Source organism: Erigeron canadensis, chromosome 5 (genome assembly GCF_010389155.1).
Source record: "Erigeron canadensis isolate Cc75 chromosome 5, C_canadensis_v1, whole genome shotgun sequence".
Lineage (NCBI taxonomy): Eukaryota > Viridiplantae > Streptophyta > Magnoliopsida > Asterales > Asteraceae > Erigeron > Erigeron canadensis.
Genome location: NC_057765.1, coordinates 30380581 through 30401745, shown reverse-complemented (window position 1 = coordinate 30401745; position 21165 = coordinate 30380581). Strand labels below are relative to the sequence as shown.

Genomic DNA, 21165 nt, shown 5'->3' with positions numbered 1-21165 from the left:
CCTCAAGTAACTATTTTTTCACTTTTCGTCCCTCGGTGTAAGGTGAAATGACATTAGTACCCTCACGTGTCTAGCACGTGCGTACGTTAACGGCCATTTTTTAACGCCGTAAGGCCAAAGGACGATTATTGAAAAAATTGGCCAACTTTAAGGTCAAAATTGTAATTTTTAAAGTTTATGGATCAAAAGTGAAAAACGTGCCAACTTCAGAGACGAAAAGTGTAATTTACTCTAGAAATTATTGTTAGGTAAATTTTATTTTTGAATAATATTATTTATTATATCAAATACGTATATAATTAGGTTGCTATAAAAGTTAAATATTAAAAATGATATACCATTTTCTATAAAACCCATTTATTTGTTTTTTTTAACAGCAAACTTTTTATTTATACTCAGAAAAAATTGTATAAAGATCTGGGACGAAAGACTCTCAAAAACACTTTAATAATTCAATAAAATACTTCAAAATTAAAAACCAAAATCAACAAGCTACATAATCCACCTATTTAAATAGAAGAGCCACGAGTTCCTCTTAAATTGAACTTACCTTTTGGGTCAAAATGAAAACTTAAAATGAAAACTTAGAATCGTTACGTTTCGAAAATACAAATAATCTAAACAAATGTTTATGAAAAAGTAATTATCTGCTATGAAAATGCAGTTTTGGAGAAGCATTTACCAATATGCTTTCTCAAAACGCATAATATTTTTTTAAAACGCAAAAAATTTTTTGTAATTGCAATATCAAACACCCATTAAAAATAACTTGAATAAGTTATAATTATAGTTGGATGAAGACTAATTATAAGCAAAATTGGTTTTTCTATTTAATAAAAAGATATTTTTAAATTATTTAATTAGTTGGATATTTGGATAAACATGAGTTTATATTCTATATATTTTATTTCAATAAAATTATTATTTTAAGAAAAAAGTTTTAAAAGTGTAAATTGATTATGGAAAATAAAAAAAGTTTAAATTATAATATGATATGTGTTAATTTCATTAAATTAAAAAAATAGAGAGTTGTGATTGGTTAATTGATATTATGTCAGTTATCTTTTAGTATATCTTAAGATAAGATTAAAAGTAAAATTAAGATAAGATGTTACAGTATAAGATAACATACTGTTTTAACCCAATTAACCAATTACAACTCTTAAATTTTTCTAGTTTAATTAAATTAGCATAAGTCATTAATATAATCCATACTTTTTCATTTTCCATCATAAATTTACATTTATAAACACTTTTCTTAATTTACAACTTTTTTTTTTCATCATCAATCTAAACTTTTAAATCTTTTTCTTAAAATAACAATTTATTCAAATAAAATTAATAATATATAAACTCATATTTATCTCTAATATTTAACCAACTAATAATTAAAATTTATTTTTATATATTTTAATATATATTTGAATTTATTAGGATTTTTGAATTTAAATATGTAAGTTTATTTTGAATAGTTTGTAAATAATTTGTGTATAATGGGATTAAATCTAGTTTTAAATACACACAGTGTTATTAAAAAGGAGGAAGAGAATATGAGGCTGTTAGGCACTTAAGTTGGGTGAAAAACTCCCCACATACTTTTTTTGAACCATAAAAATCATGGGGGGCAAACATTTATTCAAAATATTAAAATATTAGTATGTGAGAGATTTTTCTTCCCAAGTTGGATGTATAATAGCCCCATATTCACTTTTCTCTTATTAAAATATCTAAACCTAAACAATACGTAATCAAATCACTACATTAACCAATCATCATCTTTAAATTATATGCAAGTACGACAAAAATCTTCGACATCACCAATATTGTCGAATGGTCTTTGCTTTGTATTATGTACGTCTTTAATTGGCGAATTGTCAAAGATGCACCAATTAAGGAAGATTGAAGAAAGGGTTTCTTGACCAAGTCAATATTACCGAATGTATAAATAATTTTTGCTAATTTGTATTAAATAAAAAATAGCTAATTGATAGTTATTTTTTTTAGTAAAAAAAGAAAACGTAATTAAATGTATTAAGCTTTTAATTATATATATGTATCATATCAAGTAAAAAAAATAAAATACTGAGGCATGTGAAAGTTATTAAAAAAAAAAAAGTAGAATGAAGAAAAGAAAAAGAAGATCGACCTAGCTAAGTATTGTTAGTTTGTTACTTGCATGCATATATATATTATAGTCTTATAGATATTCATATAGTTATTCTAACATTTTGGTTGGTACTGATTCATTGGCAAGACCATAAAGACTTTGAGATATCTAGCTTTCGAGAAGCTTTGAACAAATTAACATAATTTAATTACCCAAGCAAAATATATATAAGGCTATAAGCTATTTAGTGGAATTTATTAAAGAGGCTTCAAGTCAGTTATCAAGAATGAAGCACAAATACTCCTCTCTTCATCAACTTCACCATCATGTCATGCTCCTTCTTTTCATCATCATCAACTTTATATCCACAGTAAATGGGACCAAAAAGATAGGAATTGGTGTGATTCTTGATATGGAATCAAGCTTCGGAAAGACAAACATTATTTGCATCAATATGGCGCTCCACGATTTCTATCAAACTCACAACTACACTACAGAAATCGTCCCTCATTTTCGTGATGCAAAGCATGATACAGTTGAAGCTGCTTCTGCAGGTCAGTACGCCCTCTAAACGTTTTAATTAGTTTAATGAAATTTATATAATTAGTAGTTAGATTATTGTTATGGAAGCTTCAAGTTATCAATAAATTCGTTTAGAAAGACAAGACGCCGGTTTGTTATGACTTAAGTACGCCGTAGACTTGTTTGTGATACTATTCATGTACGTTAACTCAAATTCGTGTGGCTTGTTTTGCAGCTATAAAACTTCTAAAAGATGTTAAAGTAATGGCAATTATAGGACCCCATGAATCCTCACAAGCAGAATTTGTAGTCAATATTGGCAACAAAGCTAAGGTTCCGATACTGTCTTTAGCTACAAGCCCTTCTCTATCCCCAAAGGATGATCCCTACTTTGTCCGAGTATCACACAGTTCGTCCACTCTAGCTCAACCCATAGCAGCACTCGTCAAGTCTTTCAGTTGGCGAGATGTGGTGTTTGTTTACCAAGATGATTTTGGAAGTGAATTGATTCAATATTTGTCTGTTGCCTTACAAAAGGTTGGGGCCAACATCGTAAGTTGGATTTCCTTATCTCGTTTTGCTTCACATGATCATATCTCCGACGAGCTTAACAAATTAAAAAGTATGCCAACACGGGTTTTTGTAGTCCATTTGTTACCAAACATGGCTTCTATTTTTTTCAAGAAAGCAAAAGAAGCAGGAATGATGCAAAATGGGTATGCCTGGATCGTCACCAATCTTTTGCATACATTGGATCCTAGTGATATGGATTCAATGCAAGGAGTAGTTGGTGTGAAGCCCTATATTCCGAGGTCTATTGAGCTAAACAACTTTGAAAAGAGATTTCAGAGAAATAATCAAGATATGAAAGGAATTAAAGTTGATGTATCTGGTTTATTGGCATATGATACCACTTGTGCACTAGCAATGGCATTAGAGAGACTAGGCAGTGCCTCTACATTCCAACCACAAACGAAACAGTCTCTCGTAACAGATATAGATGCTATAGGAACCTCTAAACTAGGATCAACTCTGATATATGAGATTAGAAAGACTAGACTAAAAGGGTTGAGTGGCGACTTCATTTTAAGTGATGGACAGTTAGGACCACCGGATTACCAAATAGTTAACTTAATAGGAGAGGAAGAGAAATCTGTTGGCTTATGGAGACGGATTAATGGCATAATATCTCCGTCTCAGGGTGGTGGTATCATATGGCCTGGTGGAAGTAATGATATTCCTCGAGGTTGGGAGATCCCAGCTATGAAAGAAAAGAAGTTAAGAGTAGGAGTTCCAGCCAAAAGTGGGTACGATGAGTTTATTAAAATTGGCAAAATAGACCCGAAAACTGATGAGACCAAACCAACGGGCTTCTGTGTGGAAGTTTTTGAGGCAGTACTGGAAGAACTACCACTAGCACCATCCTACGAATATATTCCTTTTGGTAACATCAATGGAGTGACTTCAACAAGCTATAATGATCTTGTTTACCAGATTTTCCTCAAGGTAAACCATACATCTTTTGGTGCTAGTTTTTTTCTTATTTATATTTCTTGTGGATAAATCTAACAAAATCTTCATAACAGGAGTTCGATTTGGTGATTGGAGATGTGTCTATACGGGCAAACAGGTCTAAGTTTGTCGACTTCACATTGCCATATACAGAGTCTGGAATCATAATGATTGTTCCAATCAAAGATGATGACAGGAAAAATGCATGGATATTTCTGAAACCTTTGGAAACAAAACTTTGGTTAACAGCATGTGCTTTCTTTATCTATACTGGAGTTGTCGTTTGGGTAATCGAACATCAGATAAATAAAGAATTCCGTGGCCTCCCATATAAGCAAGTTGGAATCATGTTTTGGTATTCTTTCTCAACACTTGTTTTTGCCCACAGTAAGTGAAAGTTATATTGTAAACTAACGTATTTTTCCAATGTATGCAACGTATCATAATCGTAAATAAATAATGTTGCAGAAGAGAAAATCATAAGCAACTTATCAAGATTCGTGGTGGTTGTGTGGATTTTTGTGGTGCTAGTAATACAATCAAGCTACATAGCAAGCTTAATATCCCAATTGACAGTACAGAGACTTCAACCAGATTACAGAGATATTTACGATCTCATGAGACGAGGAGACAGTTTAGGGTACAAGGATGGTTCTTATGTTGAACAGGTGTTGAAGGATATAGGTTTTGAGGCAGGAAAGTTAAAGGGCTATCGAAGCTTGCAAGAGTATGATGATGCGCTTTCAAAAGGGAGTAAACTTGGAGGAGTTTCTGCCGTTTTTGATGAGCTTCCTTATATGCAGCTGTTCCTGGCCACATACTGCAACAAGTACATCATGGTCGGTCCGACATATGAAACTGGAGGCTTTGGCTTTGTAAGTCTCTTATTCGTCCTGTTCCAAGAAAATGTTACCAATTATTAAAGATGCTTAATATTTGCAAATTATGATGACAATGATTATGGTAAATTTGCAGGCATTTCCAAAAGGATCTCCTTTGGTACCACTTGTTTCAAAAGCTATTTCACAAGTCCTGGAGAACAACATACTAACAAATATTTCCAATAAATGGTTGGGTCAAGAAGCAAACTGCAGAGACAAAATTGGGGTTGTCGAGACCTCTGACCAGCTCTCGTTGGAAAGCTTTATAGGCCTTTTTCTGATTGCTGGCGTATCATCAACTTCTGCTTTGATCATTTATTTTTGCAGATTCTTGTTCGAGAATAGAGGCATTTTACTATCTGAGGCTCCAATTAGTCACAAGTTCTTTGTGATTGCGAAAACCTTTGATCAGAAATTATTGCCTGATAATGTGGATGAGACTAGTCCAGTTCATGACATTGTAGAAACCAGAATACAAATGTAGGAATTAATATTTAGCTGAATTAGTACATGTAGAATTAGGATTATAATTCGTTTTAGACTACAACTGCTTGTAATTAATTTGAGCTATATCCTAGGTAGATTATAATTACAGCGTTCGCAAAACCAAGAATTAAAACAAAAAGTACGATATGTCATTTTTTAATTTATGTATGTTTTTTAATTAATATAAATTTTATTTATATTAGTATAATGTATTTTTAATTTTAAAAAATGGCTTTTCTAATTTAATATTTAATATTAATAATGAAATGGCAAGTTAAAACTAAATGAGTTGGCGCGAGGTGAATAGTGTTCATTAAGATCATTATTCATTTCCAACGGGATCCATCGAGCTGGCTTGTTTTGGTCTGACACGTATTTGCGCTTTGGCGTGCTCGGCCGATTATAGGCATAGCGAGGAAAGCATGCTTTCATAAGAAAAAAAATGTGTCTTCTTTAAAACATCTTTAAAGATAAAAAGTTTTTAAAAGGTTTTTTTGGGTCACCTCATACATGATCCATTAATTTCAATCTTTATAAAAAGTCAAATCAACTTCAACGGTAGCTTTTTCTAACATGTTTTTTGATTAAATATCCATAATTTGAAAAAAGTTTTTGCTCAATAGCTTGATCACTAATATCAAACTTTTGACTAAAATTTTTTTTCACCCAATGGTGTCAACGGTCAAGTTTGTTGAAAGACTTTGATGTACCAAAAAAGTTTTTCGTGAAGCTTCATTGAAGATACTCTTATAAACATTTAATAATATTTTCAATTAAACGATGGTTTTATAATTTTCAAAATGCAATGTAATGTTTTATTATATATTTGTTTTTTTAATTTTTATTAATGGTGTTTTTTAAAATATGTCAATGATGACAACTTGACAAGGTGGTGGCAAATTGAAGAACAAAATGAGCTATTGTTGGAGGTAAAAGTAGTTTTATGTGTTACTTCGGCATTTCGTTGTGTTGTTAATGTGATAAAATCAGTGTCATGTTGATGTGACACTAGCTAGCAAATTAATTTCCATTGTGCTCTATTGGAGATGGTTTAATGCTATCGTCGTAAATTAAAATTGACAATGGTGCTATAATTGGGTTTTGCTCGGAAATTATAGCGCACCTTGGATGTGCTTATGATTAAGTTATTAACATCTTTGCAGGATATGAAGATAAAAAGGAAAGGAAATGATAAATCCTCTTAACCAAATAGCCTAATAATCCTCCTAATCATAAAATGATGACATGTGAAAAAATCAGCGGCAAAATTAGGAAAGAGAATTAGTGGATACCACATATCACCTTTTTAATGTTTTAGGAGGAATATTAGGCTATTTGGTTAGGAAGATTTATCATTTTCCATAAAAAAAATATATCATCGAGTATTATAAGGTTGGAGGTCATATTCCATCTTATATAAAGCTTAAAAGCAATCTCTCTTATTGTTGTGATAAGGGTTAGACTGTATATATTCATATCTTAAACTCTCACATACACCATCGAGGTATTATGAAGAAAAAGAAACTTATAACGCCCCAAAATCTAAAATCATTATTATTTAGTTATTTAAAACTTTGAATTATCATTTCAAGACAGTATGTAATACTTTAAATCATGGATCATCTCAGCAATTTTAAATAGATACATCAGAAGAAACCAATTTTTTTTAATTGTTGGGTGTACATGTGTAACAAAACCACAAATACAAGATAAATAGCTAGCTTACTAAATGTTTATTTTAAATTCTTACTTTTTGATTGTGAATTTTTTTTTTTATGTTTTGTTAATATAATAAATACTCATACATATATATTATGTTAACCAACTTAATATCTCCAAACAAAGTTATGATATATCAATTATAAAAACTACATATATTCTTTTAGTTTTTTTTTTTATTTTAGACTTTTAGTTAGTGCCCGGGTTAAACCCGGGATTATTAGCTAGTTATTATTATTAAATTATAATTTTGTTAAATTCTTGATTGAGAAATTTTAAACAAATCATTTAGGTAAAAAAGGTGATTTACTCTAAAAAAATTCCTGAACAATCAAGAACTAGACCCCCTTAAACCCTAATGATATATCCCCAAAATAAAAATAACACTAAACCCCAACAACGAAACTGTCAAACTAATATTTCCAGACAACAGAAACCCACAAATGATTCGCCCCAAAAGCTTTCAATTTTATAAAATTCACAAACTGTTCAATCCCCATCCCAAATCACTCTCTGAAACCCACTTAATTCCTTTGATTTATACAAAATCTTTAATACCCATTTCACATTTTAGCAGAAGCATTTCCCTTTCCTCTCAATTTCGACACGAATCCGACACGAAAGAAGTAAATGGGAAATCAATTAAGTCATTGGAAGCCGTTTTCAAAGAAGCAGTTGGGCTTGAAATTGAAAAGGAAGAACTTACGGAAAATTCAGGAAAATTGAAGGTGGAATTGAGTACTTGTACGGAAGGTTCAATGAAAAAAGCAAAGATTTCGAAACGGTCGAAAACCCTTTTCAAAGAAGCAATTGGGGTGTCAAAAAAGGCAAAAAGTTTTGAACTTGATCAAGAATCGGAAAAGGGTTTGAAAAAGTTGTCGACTTTGTTTACGAGTAGTGCTGGTCAAAGAAAGAAGTTGAAAAATGAGGTTAGGAAAGTAGAGGAGGTTATTATGGAATATAAGGAGTTGTCACCAGATATGGCTGTGTTTGCAGAGTATTTGTATAAGAAAGGGTACTTGATTAATGCGAATTTTTTACCAAATAATAAGTTTGATGTTTCTTGTTTTGTGAATAATTACGGCCGAGATTTCTTGAAGTTTGCAGCTGAAAAGTTTGCCAAGGATCATCGCGAAATCAACAAGTATGTACAAACTCTTTGCTGGCTTTTTTTTTTTTTTTTTTTTAGATATACAATGTAGTTTATTGAGTAAGTGCCCTTAAGGGGAAACTTTCAGTTGTTGATAGTTTTTGAAGCTCGGCATAAGAAATATTAGGAACGACAATCATAGACGCAATAACGCTAGGTAATAATAATATCAATCACAGAACACCCACAAACACATTTCTTACTATGATTATTGTTATTATATCTAAGTGAATATGAACACTTCACATAGGGGAAGTCGGGAATAAACGTTTAAGGCTAAACATAAAATGTACTGTATAAGACAGTAAAAATGTTATTCTAATCATCTCATTAAAAAGGTATTAGCTATGTATGAGACTCCATAGCTAGTTTGATTTCAAAGACTAAATATTTAAGCTTTTGGGTAGCTAAAGCTGTAAACTGTAATTTGAATCCTAATTTAAATTCCACTTCTTGAGCCTTACATTCGAAACTCAGCTTAGTTTACAGGCATCTTCTTTTCAGTGAGAGTCACATTAGGGTTCCATCGGTATTGTTGCTTACGGCTGGTTTATGTGCTTTTAAGTTTGACTTATCGATTTTGCTATTGTTAACCTTTATAGTGGTACTGGTTTTCCATAAAACAATGGTATAGATTGTTGCAAGGTTTAGTATCTAGGTTCGAGTAAAAAGAGATTATTATTTCAGACCTTTGAGCATCAAATGAGTTAGATTTTTTATATCAAAGTCAACGAGGGTTATATCTTATTATGACAAAGGTAGAGTACAAGCATCATTTGACGATAAAGATCTGGAAAATAATGTTGATGTAGCCGTCATTTTTTTTATACTAAGTTGAGTTTGAGTAATCAAAACATAAATCGTTCAGCATTCACTAAAAGAAAATTGGTTGAAATAAAATATTCAACAGGCAAGGAAAAGAGCAACAAAAAATATAGCCCCTGTAGTTTTTATTTAGTATGGTGGTAGAAGGTGATTTGTTACTTGCAGAACACTTTTATACTTCATGTAAGTAGATGCATGGGTATTTTACTTGAAGTGTAATTGCAAAATTACTTTTGATGCTGACTTTCTTATTACTTGTGGTAAGACGGTAGAATACTTAAACAAGATTTCTATAGAAGTGTTATCGAAATTGGGTTGTTCATTCTCACAAAAAACTAGCAATAAACTACCAAACATGGCTTATTTTGCTAACAAATCGCAAGCAAACGAAATTAGAATCTCATATTGTTAGAGTCTCATATTGTGCTAACATCACCAAGTGATTTAGTGGCAAGGAGTCTTGTTTCCTCTCAAGAGGTATCAAGTTCGAACCCTGCCATTGGCAAATAACTCGGGGATGGCTAGGGAAAAGGTTGGAACCACCCACGGGCAAAAAGAAATCTTTAGGCCACTACATCCGAGTCAAAGTTGGCCCACCATCTCTGGATACCCGAATAAGGGAAGCCTCCTCCTTTTACCCATTTTATTGTTCTTTGTCAAGATTTACTGCATAAATCATGTAACAAAGACATTAATCAACATAGGAATGGCATCATCAAAGCTACATATATATCCAAGAGTACCCCAGTGTGTCGGGATATTGTTGTCTACAGGCCCACTTAAAGGCGACAGACTTCTAGCAGATTATAAAGGCAGAAGGCCTTATTTGTTTAGGCTGGGCAGCCAGCCTCATTACTTAGGCCCGGTTCTGTTATATCTAAATTTGGAATGTAAGTTCTGCTAAACCCTACTTGTAGCCTATATATACTATCATCTCTTGTACATGTATTGTTTGGAAAATCAATAGAAAACCTCATTCCCCCTAGTGGATTAGTTCACATAGTTTAGTGTGATATACCATGTTAAATCCTTCGTGTTCTTCATGCTTGTTATTTAAATACAATCATTATTAGGTGTTTGTGCGGTTAATTCCTAACACAGTGGATGAGGGTCTTTCTTTAGTGAGTTACATTAGGATTCCATTTTTGTAATAGTTCACCATCAAGTTTTCTTTTGATTCTCCATATACTAGTAATCAGGTTATCATCTCACATGGATGTAGCCATGTTGATTAAGAATCACTTGTTACTGTCTGGGCCTCATTGTGAATCTTGTTTTTTTTTTTCTTCTCAATAAAGCCTGTTTTTTACTTAGAAAAGACAGTGGATTCTTTTTCTTGCTTTTTCTAATTTTGTGAAAGTTATTGCATACAGTGCACTTTGCACATTTGATGTATAAAATGTATTGTTAATTGGCTTTTTGGAATTATAAACTAAACAAACATTTGACATTAAGGATGTTAAAAATGTTTCCTTGATAAGTGTCCTTCAAGGCATGAAAGTTTGAGTTTCGTATGTCTAAATCATCAAGATTCATCCTTTACTTGAGAAGAGGACCTATAAAAAGTTGAGTAACCCATTATGAAAGCAGTATATGTCTCAGTGATGCAAATATATGAGTGAACCATACTTGTTGCTATTTGACCAGTAATACAAATTTAGGTTCAACTTCTTTTTGGTTGATAAAGCTGCATATTATTAACCCTCCAGCTAACATAGAATAGGGAAGAAGAGGGTATGATTACAAGTATCTCGGGATATACAAGAAGGAGATTCCAAACTGTCTAAAGCCACTACTTGACACCTGTAAATCCATACAATCACAATTGTGGCTCCCAAATTATGCCTGCCCATCCGAAACAGTTAAACTGTCTAGCTCCAATTGATGATGTAAATTCTCTTGAGAAATCTGAAGCTTTCTACACCTGTTGATGATCCATAAGAACGACATCCTGCCTCTTTTCGCCAACCTCATTATAACTGTTATGTCACCTTTAAATCACGCTTAATGTCATGCAACACAGCCATGCCCTGTTGTACATATTCACTAATTGGTTATCTGTTACGTATTGTATGCTTCCTTATACCCGTACTCTGATCATTTTAGGTGGTTGCCCGATAGTGATTTGAAAAAAGTGGCCCAATTTGGATGCCCTTCCCTTGCGCGGAAGAATATTTTTTCGGCCAAAGCAATGCGCTTTCATTTTGGGATTCAAGAAGAAACGGTTAGTGTTAATGTATAGCCAAAGAGAATAAAATACGAAGCATATATGTACATATTCATGACAACAGAATAGTTTTTATAAGTTTACTCTTTTTATCCGTATGTTAATTGCTTTTCCATGCTTGCATCAAAGGTAAAGTTATATGCACGCGTACGCGACTACGCGGTACGCGTACACATACACATATATGCAGCGACCGCTGATATGCCATTATCTTATAGATTTAAAAAAAACTAAGAATGTTAGCTTTCAGGTATGCAACAAGTGCACGCTAAAAGAGTCCTGCAAGTTTGCGAATCAGAGTGTATGGAAAAAGGGGGCAACGAATATAGACTTGCCTGTTGTGATGAGGGTAATAACTTTGTATGCTCTTGAGACAGTGCCTACTAAACTGAAAGTTCCTGATGACGTAAAGAATGCAGCTAATCAGTTGTTGAAAGAAGTCATTCGTTTAAGTGAATTGGAATCTTGAGACTTTTTTACTCTGATTCTTGATTGAATAAGTAGCATATGGTTCTTACAGGACTCAAAGAGCCATATTTAGAAACAAGTACACCGATATCAATTTTTTTGGTAATGGTGGCGCATGATGTGAGACCTTTGGCCAACTAGATCAACACTCTATCGCCAGACAAACTTTAACCGGCTGCAATACACATCATTATTAGAGATATCTAGCGCTTTCTTGTATTACCTTTTTGAATGGTATATTAGATTATAGTTATGTTATATGTTAATTATAATTTTTCGGATTCCTAATTCGTGTCAATATTCAACAGATGACAGCAATAATAATGCATAAAAGTTAAAACTGTGATTTGTAGCATCAAATTAGTTACAAGAATTGTTAGCATTGTTTTGTGACAAATGTAGCTTTTCTTTTTAAAGGCGCACATAGTCGATTTAATTTTGTTATGACGATCAAAATTATCATATATTTTTTATTGAATATGTAACAAATAACAACCTGCCAGCTGGGCTAGTTGGGCCTATTTAATAGTATGTGATTGGAGAGAGGGGTGGGGTTGGAGTCGGGTCACGTGAAAGCAGATAGGTGATGGAGTCCACGTAATGACTCAAGTGCTTAAGGGACCACCCCCCTCCCCACGCCAAAACAAACTTGGTTTGACTTTGACCCCCCTCCCCCTCTTCCTTTTCAAAATCTCACTCACTCGCTTGTGTTGGGTTGTGTATGAAGGGTTTGTGTTACACGTGCACCGAACTCTTTTGACTCGTGCATACAATGCAGTCTCTTGTTTGACATGTGTGAAAATGTGAATCATATCCTATACTCGTCCACCTATCCCTTTAGTTTAACGTTGGAATCAAAGTACCTTATTAATTAATTAACGAGATATTATTGGATCGTAATACTTGCTATTAGAGGCTACCAAATACCAAAACTCATCATTAGAGTCTAATGACTAGTTTTAATCAGCGTTATATCAACAAAACCCTCTCAAAAAATACTAATCTTTTTAAACCATCCTCAAGGACTATTCATGGACTCACCTTTTATGTCACTAATCCCTTTAACATCTCACACACCTACAATAGTTAGACTTGTCCCTATAGAGATTAATCATTCAAAGACGAGTGACGGACTAGTCTCACACCCAATGGTATACATTTGTCTTTCACATGAAAAAGAATAACGGCAAGAGTTTGAGTGAATTGAATTGGGCAACGCATGTTCAATAACTTGTTCGTGAACATTCGATAGTTTATTTGTAAGCGATTGTTTGCTTAGACGTATTTAGTAATGTTTAATTTACATCGGTTAACTTTATGCTAAATATTACTCGTAATTAATTTATGTTTTTTTTTTAATTTTTCTCATTCGTTTGTGCTTGTTCATGAACACAAATAGAACACATATATAATTATATAAACATAGTATAATGTTTAACTATGTGTTCATGAACCGTTTAATTTGTTAAAAACAACAAATATCAACAAGATCTCGTTCATATTCGATTTCTTTACATCCCTAACCGTGAGATTTCACCGTGGGGGTAATTGTGTAAAGCTATCATTTCACACTTGATAAATTCTTCGAACAAAGCCAATGGGCAAATTCGTAACAAACCCATCAAAACTTTTGACAACAACAATTCGTGAGTGTTTTCGTGTCCCCACATCCCACATGTTTGGACCCCACACTCACTCCCATCGATCGATCTCGATCATAAATTCACACTTTCACCTTCACTCTCATAATTTCCCCCATTCACTCTTCGCCGGCGCCGATCATTCTCCGGCCAAACCCTCCCATAATTAAATACACTTCTCATTAAATTAAACACACACTCTCAAACTTAAATAGTAGTAAGTCATTCAATTCTTTGTTTCCCTTAAACCCAACCACATTTTAATTCCTTTTACTACACATTTATATATCATTTTGTACGTACGGTACCTCTCTCTATATATAATATATATATTGTTTCTTACTCATGTCACCTTTTTGTGCTTGCTAGCTAGCTCATTAGTGCGTGTATATATATATATAATACAAATATATATATATAAATATGTGTACAAGTTTGAAAACCAAGATTTTGTTTGTATTTAGACTATAGAGGGGTGTTTTTTTTATTAAAAAAAAAACACACTAGCACACTACATTTGAATTTTTTTATTTCAAATATTGTTATTAATATTATAAGAGCGATATGTCGGGAACGAGGATGCCAACGTGGAAGGAAAGGGAGAACAATAAGCGAAGAGAGCGGCGAAGGAGAGCGATATCCGCGAAAATATTTGCGGGTTTGAGAACGTACGGAAACTATAAGCTTCCAAAGCATTGTGACAATAATGAGGTTCTTAAAGCTCTAGCTGATGAAGCTGGATGGACCGTTGAGTCAGACGGTACTACTTATCGTAAGGTAATATATTACATGTGATTTTATATAGTATATATTTTTTAAACGATTGGTATTATGTTTAAGAAATGGACTTACTTGGAAGATTTTTATTGTGCTTGTGTGTTATGTATCATGGTGCATTTTATTACTTATGATTTTTGAGTTTTGTGTTAAGCTTATATTTGTGTTATATACTACCCTTAAGAGGTTTTTATAGAAACAGTTTATCTGTAATCAGATAAAAATAACAGTGTCTACATTTTACTCTTTCTCATAATTTTTTCTTGGTGAGACTATAGTTTTACCTATACAGTGCAGTAGTTATTTTGTATAGTTTTACTCCGGTCTGGTGTAGAATAGATCGGGCATGTACTTTGGATGACTTTTGTACCGTATTTAGTGTTTTGATTGAATTGGAAGCACAAATCTCTATAAGATTCCTTCAATTATTGCCTCCAAAGACGGTGTTGCCCTTGTATGTTTCGCTTAATTACTAATTCTTCCAATGGTATCCCAAGTTCAGTTTTATCTGGTTCGAGTTTGAGTTTTGATTCGGGTTTTAGCTATAGATAATATATTTCAAACTAAAGGATGTATAACGGGTCGGGTTCAGGGTTGTGTTGATGCACTTATCAGGATTTTGGAGACTGGCGTAAAACATGATTAAGAATCTCAATATGTATTATGTGTTTGATCTTTCTTTTATGAATGAAGTTGTGATTAAACTCAATGTGAATCTGATCACCAGGGATGCAAGCCTCTAGAGCGGACGCACATTGGTGGTTCTGTGTCAGCTAGCCCGGGCTCGTCTTACCAACCGAGCCCATATGCTTCATGTAACCAAAGCCCGCCTTCCTCTTCAATTGCGAGCCCAACCTCATCCACATTTGGACCCAACCCTCATCCGGATTCTCTCATTCCATGGCTCAAGAACCTCTCATCTTCGTCCTCCTCCTCATCTAGCTCATCCAAGATTCCACATTTTCACATCCACAACGGCTCCATGAGTGCTCCGGTGACACCACCTGCTAGTTCACCAACTGCTCGGTCGCCTCCTAGAATCAAAACGGGCTCTACTTGGGGTGCACATGCACCCCACTACCCATATCTCCCCTCCTCGACTCCACCAAGCCCAGCTCACCCGTCCTTTCCTAACTATGATTGGTACTCTGGGACCCGGATCCCACAAAGTGGACCCACGTCCCCAACGTTCAGTCTTGTTGCAGTCAACCCATTTGGGTTTAAGGGAATGGCGGTTAGTAATGGTGGATCACGAATGTGGACCCCTGGTCAAAGCGGGACTTGCTCTCCTGCAATTCCAGCAGGTTTTGATAACAATGCAGACATTCCAATGGCTGAAGTTGTTACAGACGAGTTTGCATTCGGAAGGGTAAAGCCTTGGGAAGGAGAACGGATTCATGAAGAATGCGGGTCAGATGATCTTGAGCTTACTCTTGGAACTTCAAAGACCCGGTACATTTATTCTTAACATTCTCTTATTAACTGATAATCATAGTGAACAGATTTATTGGTTTTACCCATCTCTAATACGTTATTATGTTGCAGGTAAAATGTGACACGATGAAGCGGATATCCATTTAGCATCGGGCCAAATTCATTTATTTCGCGATCTCTGGCATTGTAGACATTCAAGTATGTTATGTATGAATGAAAGCTGTACAATTGATTGTATTCAGAGTCTTATTTGACAATGAATGCAATTGTAAATGGAGGAATTGCATATGTTGGTATATTAGTTTGCAAAATGATTACATTTGGTTCATAATGAGAATCCAATGTTGGCTTTAGCCAAAAAGAGGAGTAAAAAGGGAAGAGCACTATAAGCTTTTCATGATTGCAAGTTTTAAGCTTTGAATTTGGTTATAATTAGCCTTATTTCATATATCAACAAAAGAAACCACTTTACCTACAGGAATAGAAGACATAATTTAGGAACAAGAAAATACTGTCACAGTTTCAAAACCATGTATTAAAAGTAACCAACTTTCAAAAAGAAAACCAATATAAGCCAATCGGACCAGGAGTCTATAACTAGCCAAGCTTACAAGGTAACAGGTGCTCCGCAACTTAGAATCAGTCAAGATGTCTTTAACTAGCCAAACTTATAATGTAACAGGTGATCTGCAACTTAACCATGTTTAGCTTTCTGTTTTCCTATGTGATACTGCCAGGTACCTAAATAGGTTATCTTGTTTGATTCCCTTAACTTATGACGTGAACTTGATGCTATTTACCAACTTAAATTAAGTTAACTACCCATGACTATTTTTGTGCAGTAAATCCTAATTAAATTATTTTAAGGAAACCATACAAAAAGTGATGTTTCGATTCTGATAGGTCGATACATTCACTACTCAAAAGGTTGACGAGACATTAATAAGAAAAGTTCCGTTTCTATCTTTTCTGTTTCCTGATCATAAGCAAACCAGAAGTGATATGTCAGGATCGCCGACTAAATATTATGCATTTATTAATATCAACTAATCTTATTATTAGATAGGAACAAAATCATATATCGACAAAATCTAAAGGACAGCTGCACATGAACCTTGTATCAGAGATACTATGTTAAGCGCAAACCATCATCATCTTATAAATCAATAATTCTGCAGAATAGTTATTTATGCACAAATCAATCGGTTTAATACGTCACCAAATGGGTAAAAGAATCTACACAAAGGTCCTAAAGTTTTTACTGTACAAGCAATACTTTGTCAAAGAACAAAGATTGCCACATCTGGAAACAATGATATTTTGACTTATTTAATACCTCTCAACTTTCATGTACAATTCTGAGAGTGCATTATAAAGAATCGCAGCAGCAGGAGGTCGAGGCAATGAACCAAGAAGAATATCTGATGTTGTAATAGACGGGTTACCATAAAATCTGCAATTTTCTTGTGCACGTGTGGTCACAATGCTCCCTTCTAGTGAGCAACCAACAAAAGCACCTGTAACACAACCAAACGATCAAATACATAACCAAGTGTGGTAAAGTGCAAGAATTCAATTAATCTATCAGAATATAAAGTTTTGTTGTTTTATAAAAGGCATACTGCAAATAATATAAATGTACTTTGTATCGATGACATTTATAGCAGCATAGTTTATTTTTTAAACAAATTAGCAACTTCTTTAGATTTTCATACCATTTGTGGTGATTGTATTGTGATCAAGTTAACAATTGTTACATAGAGTAAGAAGAGTACATTGTTATTTATGAAGATGCAAATTACGTCAATAACTCATGCATTTCTCCTTTCTATTTTTGATATATGATTGCAATATGTCATCTGAAAGTATGTTTTCAAGTTACCTTTACTACAACTGTATGTATAGCAAGCAGCATATCCACCATCACCAGCCCGAAAATCAGCTTCAGCAGCTCTTCCAACAATTCCAGCAGCAGCACTCGCACCAGCTCCTACAGATAGATGTGCGTTTCCACCAAATGTCCTCACTGCATCACTATTTCTGAGCACGATTATGAAATCAGTAAGCTCCCCTCCGACCTGTTATGTGTCAAAAAGGGGCACCACCACCTCATCAAGTACATCAAGTGTCATGAAACAGAAACCTACTTTCAAATATATTCCACCCGGGTTGCTAAAGTTTGCAAAAGTGTTTCATTATGGCCACTTTGGACCTGGTGAGCGGTTTCAAATGTAAAAGATGCCAAGGTAAATAAGTACAATAACGGAAGACAGCGTCTCACCTGAGCTCCCCAACCCATACCAAATGAAGAAATAGCAGATGGTGGAGACCAAGATCCATCTTGTCTACGAGCAACAACCAAACCTGTACCAACATTGTAGGTAACCATCATGCCAACTTTTACAACAGTAAGAATCGCAAGGCCTTTGGCTTGTTTCAATATAGAATCTGGTATCGACTTTTCTGGTGTCAAAGAACCAACCTGCAAAAATTAATCATACAAAATCATAGATGTCAACTAACAATTTCTAAACATATCTTCAAACTTATAGAAGCTGTACCTTAAAGTAACCCCGAATGGTGTTTGCAGCCTTATAAATCTCATATTCCATGGTTTGTCCCCATGGGAAATTGAGCCATGACCTCAATGTACTTAGGTCAGTCAAGTCCTGTGCTGGCACTTGTGCTGCACGACTCACTTGGTCCATTAAGTAGGGTTGAACTGTCTCGAGCCGTACACAGCAAACATCACAGACACGCTGTGGGTTTCCTTTAAGGAACTTTGCTGGCAGTAAACTCCTGCCCTTAGAACACTCATTACAGAAAAGTCCCCCACAAAACCGACAGTGATGTCTAGAGCATATAATAGGATGAAACCGCACATTACAAAGCATACAATAAGACGCAGCACTATCAGCCAGCCATTTAGGTGGCTCAGCTTCTAAAAGTTCCTTTATAGTATCAGCATTAACCTCTGTAAGATTATGGGACACTTCTTTCCACGTATGTTCGAGTAGCTGATCCGATAACCATGAAATTTGATATGCATAAGAATCGCCAGAAGTGATAGATCTCACTTTCCCTTGAGCCGCAAGTAACATATCAAGAACAACGTCCCACATGGTTAAGTCCTTATCTTCACCAACAAACTGGTCCCAATCCAAGTCATTATCACGTATACATAGACCTTTGTTCCATTCCTCGCGTTGACTTTCCGACATTGGTGGAACCGAAACAGGAATCCAAACACCAGTATCTTCATTAAGTGGTGGGTCATAATAGAAAAATGGTCTTTCTTTTTCACCCTCAAGATCTGAGTCTTTATGAGTATCACTCCCCAACTCACTTTCAACCATTATGTCTGACTTCTCGATCTCGGGTTCCACGTTTTCCACTTTACTAAGATCGTGACCTCCCCCTATATCTCCGACCTCGCTAGATTCATCAACCCCTTCAGAAACCTAATCATTTGCATTCTCTTAGTTTAAATATATTAAGCATATACGTATATAACACTAACAATTATCAACTTTACACATAACTCAAACGAAAATTTGAAAATAGAAAGCAATTGTTAAGTGTTAACATAACAGGACAATTTACAGATAATCGCAGCATATCAAGTCTCAGTTTCACTATATTTACCCTCCACAATCAGTGGCACTCAGATACTGCTTTGGATCCATTTCAGTAAGCAAGACTGAAATGGTAGTCATTGTCATGCTAATCACACCAGTATTCTACCCTAGTAAAATTCTATTAGACAAAATAAGCAATGAATTTAAATAAAAGTACTACACTTCATATGGTCATCCAATAAATAACGACAACGACAAAAACAGTCAACAAAACTAGATAGATAATTGTACAAACGAGTACTGAAAAATATCATTGCTTGGAGCATTGGTTTTTCTCTTTTAGTAGGATCATGACTCCCCCCATGCATCACCATTTTTGTTATGTTCACCAACGACACTTCCAAAATACAATTATGCGTTTTGCTCTTAGTTCAAGTATTACTAATTTACTATTAGATGTTACCAGTGCGGCAACATATAATCAAAACCATTGCAGCAAACATATAATCAAAGCAGTCATAAATATAACAACACAATTCACAGATAATCAAACTACTTATTATCACTCTTAATCAAGAGCCATGAGCCCGTTATATTTCTCTAGATATCAGCATCAATCAAAGTCCTCCACTAAATAAGATTTATAGTTTCAAATTACAAGCTTGATTACATAAAGGATGGCTTTGTATTGTTTGAGTTATTTTCTAACCATGTAGGTTTAAAGCTTGTATACATAAAAGCATTAATTTTTATATCAAGATACAACATTCGTATAACAACAAAATTATTTCCAAAACCGAAGTTTAAAAGATGATCCACAACAGTACGACAAAACCATCTTTCAATTAATCACATATAACAAATAAACTCAACGACTACTAAGGACACAAACTAAAAATAACTATGCTATTCTTTTTAGAAGGCACATATACATACACATCCACACATTTTTTACACATATGTCAACAATTGGACTAGAATCCACAACCTCTACGTTGATGGGTTATCTCGAACGTTGTTATGCAGAATCCCCTATACTAACTAAAAATGACTACTTTTTCAAAAGGCAACTATTCGAGCATATTTCTCGCGATACCATAGAACCACAATCTCTTCGTTGACTGGTCACCTCAAATACTACTATTTCAATTAATGGAATAATAAAAAAACAAAAACAAAAAGAACCCTTTATATAATACTTCAATATGAACAAAAATAATATATTACATGAATACATCAGCATCAAAGCTACTTATATATCAATGAATTTAACTAAAGTACTAAACTTTATATGATAATCCTACAAATAAATTAAATTTAGAAAAACCCATCAAATAATTAATTAAAAAATAGTAAAAAATCATTTAAAAAAATATATATATACCTTGGAATTAAAGAATTTAGGTTGGTAATCATCATCAAGATGAATCTTGGGGTATCCAACACCATTATTAGTGTCTTCCATCGGATGTTCTATCTGGGTCGGGTCAATAAACCAATTAATCCATCTGGGTTTTATTTGATTGTTGTGATGATCAAAGAATTTTAGAAAAGATTAATCAAAAAATAATAGAATAATGATAATGATTAGATAAAGAGAAGGGGGGTGTTTAAGGGGTTTTATTGTGCGTGACGAAATATGAATTCTAGTCACAAGTTATTATTAATATTGTATGGAAGGAAGAAGAAGATGATTATGTGTAAAGAGAGAATCTACTTATATAAGTTTGTTTGGCTTCTTCCTAATCTTCTTAAACTAACAATTTGCAACAATTTTGCCCACTTTTCGCGGAAACATAGATCGATATCGATACCTATCAATCAAATATTTCAATAATT

At 33.9% G+C, this 21165-nt stretch overlaps 4 protein-coding genes across 5 annotated transcripts; 3 read left to right on the top strand and 1 right to left on the bottom strand.

Moving 5' to 3' along the window:
* The first annotated feature begins 2393 nt into the window (after positions 1 to 2393).
* LOC122601548 (glutamate receptor 2.7-like) lies at positions 2394 to 5506 on the top strand. Its single transcript, XM_043774301.1, has 5 exons — positions 2394 to 2661; positions 2865 to 4135; positions 4216 to 4528; positions 4610 to 5016; positions 5117 to 5506. Exons 1-5 carry the CDS (start codon positions 2394 to 2396, stop codon positions 5504 to 5506), a joined length of 2649 nt encoding a protein of 882 aa, XP_043630236.1.
* A 2113-nt stretch (positions 5507 to 7619) lies between these two features.
* On the top strand, positions 7620 to 12257 carry LOC122600345. 2 transcript variants are annotated; one of them, XR_006324037.1, is made up of 3 exons: positions 7620 to 8371; positions 9651 to 10092; positions 11309 to 11396. XR_006324037.1 is itself a non-coding variant. In XM_043773053.1 (3 exons), the coding sequence occupies exons 1-3, from the start codon at positions 7671 to 7673 to the stop codon at positions 11896 to 11898; spliced, it is 1038 nt and encodes a 345-aa protein (XP_043628988.1). In that variant the 5' UTR covers positions 7620 to 7670; the 3' UTR covers positions 11899 to 12257. The 2 variants fall into 2 exon arrangements, 1 of the variants encoding a protein (XP_043628988.1); XM_043773053.1 differs by lacking the exon at positions 9651 to 10092 and adding an exon at positions 11680 to 12257 and having other exon boundaries at positions 11309 to 11426.
* Positions 12258 to 14022: 1765 nt separating this feature from the next.
* LOC122600246 (BES1/BZR1 homolog protein 4-like) lies at positions 14023 to 16044 on the top strand. Its single transcript, XM_043772933.1, has 3 exons — positions 14023 to 14314; positions 15042 to 15766; positions 15860 to 16044. The coding sequence occupies exons 1-3, from the start codon at positions 14102 to 14104 to the stop codon at positions 15861 to 15863; spliced, it is 942 nt and encodes a 313-aa protein (XP_043628868.1). The 5' UTR covers positions 14023 to 14101; the 3' UTR covers positions 15864 to 16044.
* Positions 16045 to 16827: 783 nt separating this feature from the next.
* LOC122599303 lies at positions 16828 to 21058 on the bottom strand. The gene is made up of 5 exons (XM_043771799.1): positions 20711 to 21058; positions 18310 to 19209; positions 18030 to 18230; positions 17631 to 17826; positions 16828 to 17265 (listed from the first exon to the last, which is right to left on the bottom strand). The coding sequence occupies exons 1-5, from the start codon at positions 20789 to 20791 to the stop codon at positions 17078 to 17080; spliced, it is 1566 nt and encodes a 521-aa protein (XP_043627734.1). The 5' UTR covers positions 20792 to 21058; the 3' UTR covers positions 16828 to 17077.
* Positions 21059 to 21165: the final 107 nt, after the last annotated feature.

Bases quoted from the DNA above. Each gene is read 5' to 3' on its own strand.
- LOC122601548 (XM_043774301.1), top strand. From the start codon at position 2,394: ATGAAGCACAAATACTCCTCTCTTCATCAACTTCACCATCATGTCATG. The intron at 2,662-2,864 runs GTCAGTACGCCC...CTTGTTTTGCAG, and splicing joins AGTTGAAGCTGCTTCTGCAG to CTATAAAACTTCTAAAAGAT. The intron at 5,017-5,116 runs GTAAGTCTCTTA...GTAAATTTGCAG, and splicing joins AAACTGGAGGCTTTGGCTTT to GCATTTCCAAAAGGATCTCC.
- LOC122600345 (XM_043773053.1), top strand. From the start codon at position 7,671: ATGATTCGCCCCAAAAGCTTTCAATTTTATAAAATTCACAAACTGTTC. The intron at 8,372-11,308 runs GTATGTACAAAC...TGATCATTTTAG, and splicing joins GATCATCGCGAAATCAACAA to GTGGTTGCCCGATAGTGATT. The intron at 11,427-11,679 runs GTTAGTGTTAAT...GTTAGCTTTCAG, and splicing joins TTGGGATTCAAGAAGAAACG to GTATGCAACAAGTGCACGCT.
- LOC122600246 (XM_043772933.1), top strand. From the start codon at position 14,102: ATGTCGGGAACGAGGATGCCAACGTGGAAGGAAAGGGAGAACAATAAG. The intron at 14,315-15,041 runs GTAATATATTAC...TCTGATCACCAG, and splicing joins ACGGTACTACTTATCGTAAG to GGATGCAAGCCTCTAGAGCG.
- LOC122599303 (XM_043771799.1), bottom strand. From the start codon at position 20,791: ATGGAAGACACTAATAATGGTGTTGGATACCCCAAGATTCATCTTGAT. The intron at 17,827-18,029 runs GTGAGACGCTGT...GACACATAACAG, and splicing joins GTATGGGTTGGGGAGCTCAG to GTCGGAGGGGAGCTTACTGA. The intron at 17,266-17,630 runs GTAACTTGAAAA...GTTGTGTTACAG, and splicing joins TACATACAGTTGTAGTAAAG to GTGCTTTTGTTGGTTGCTCA.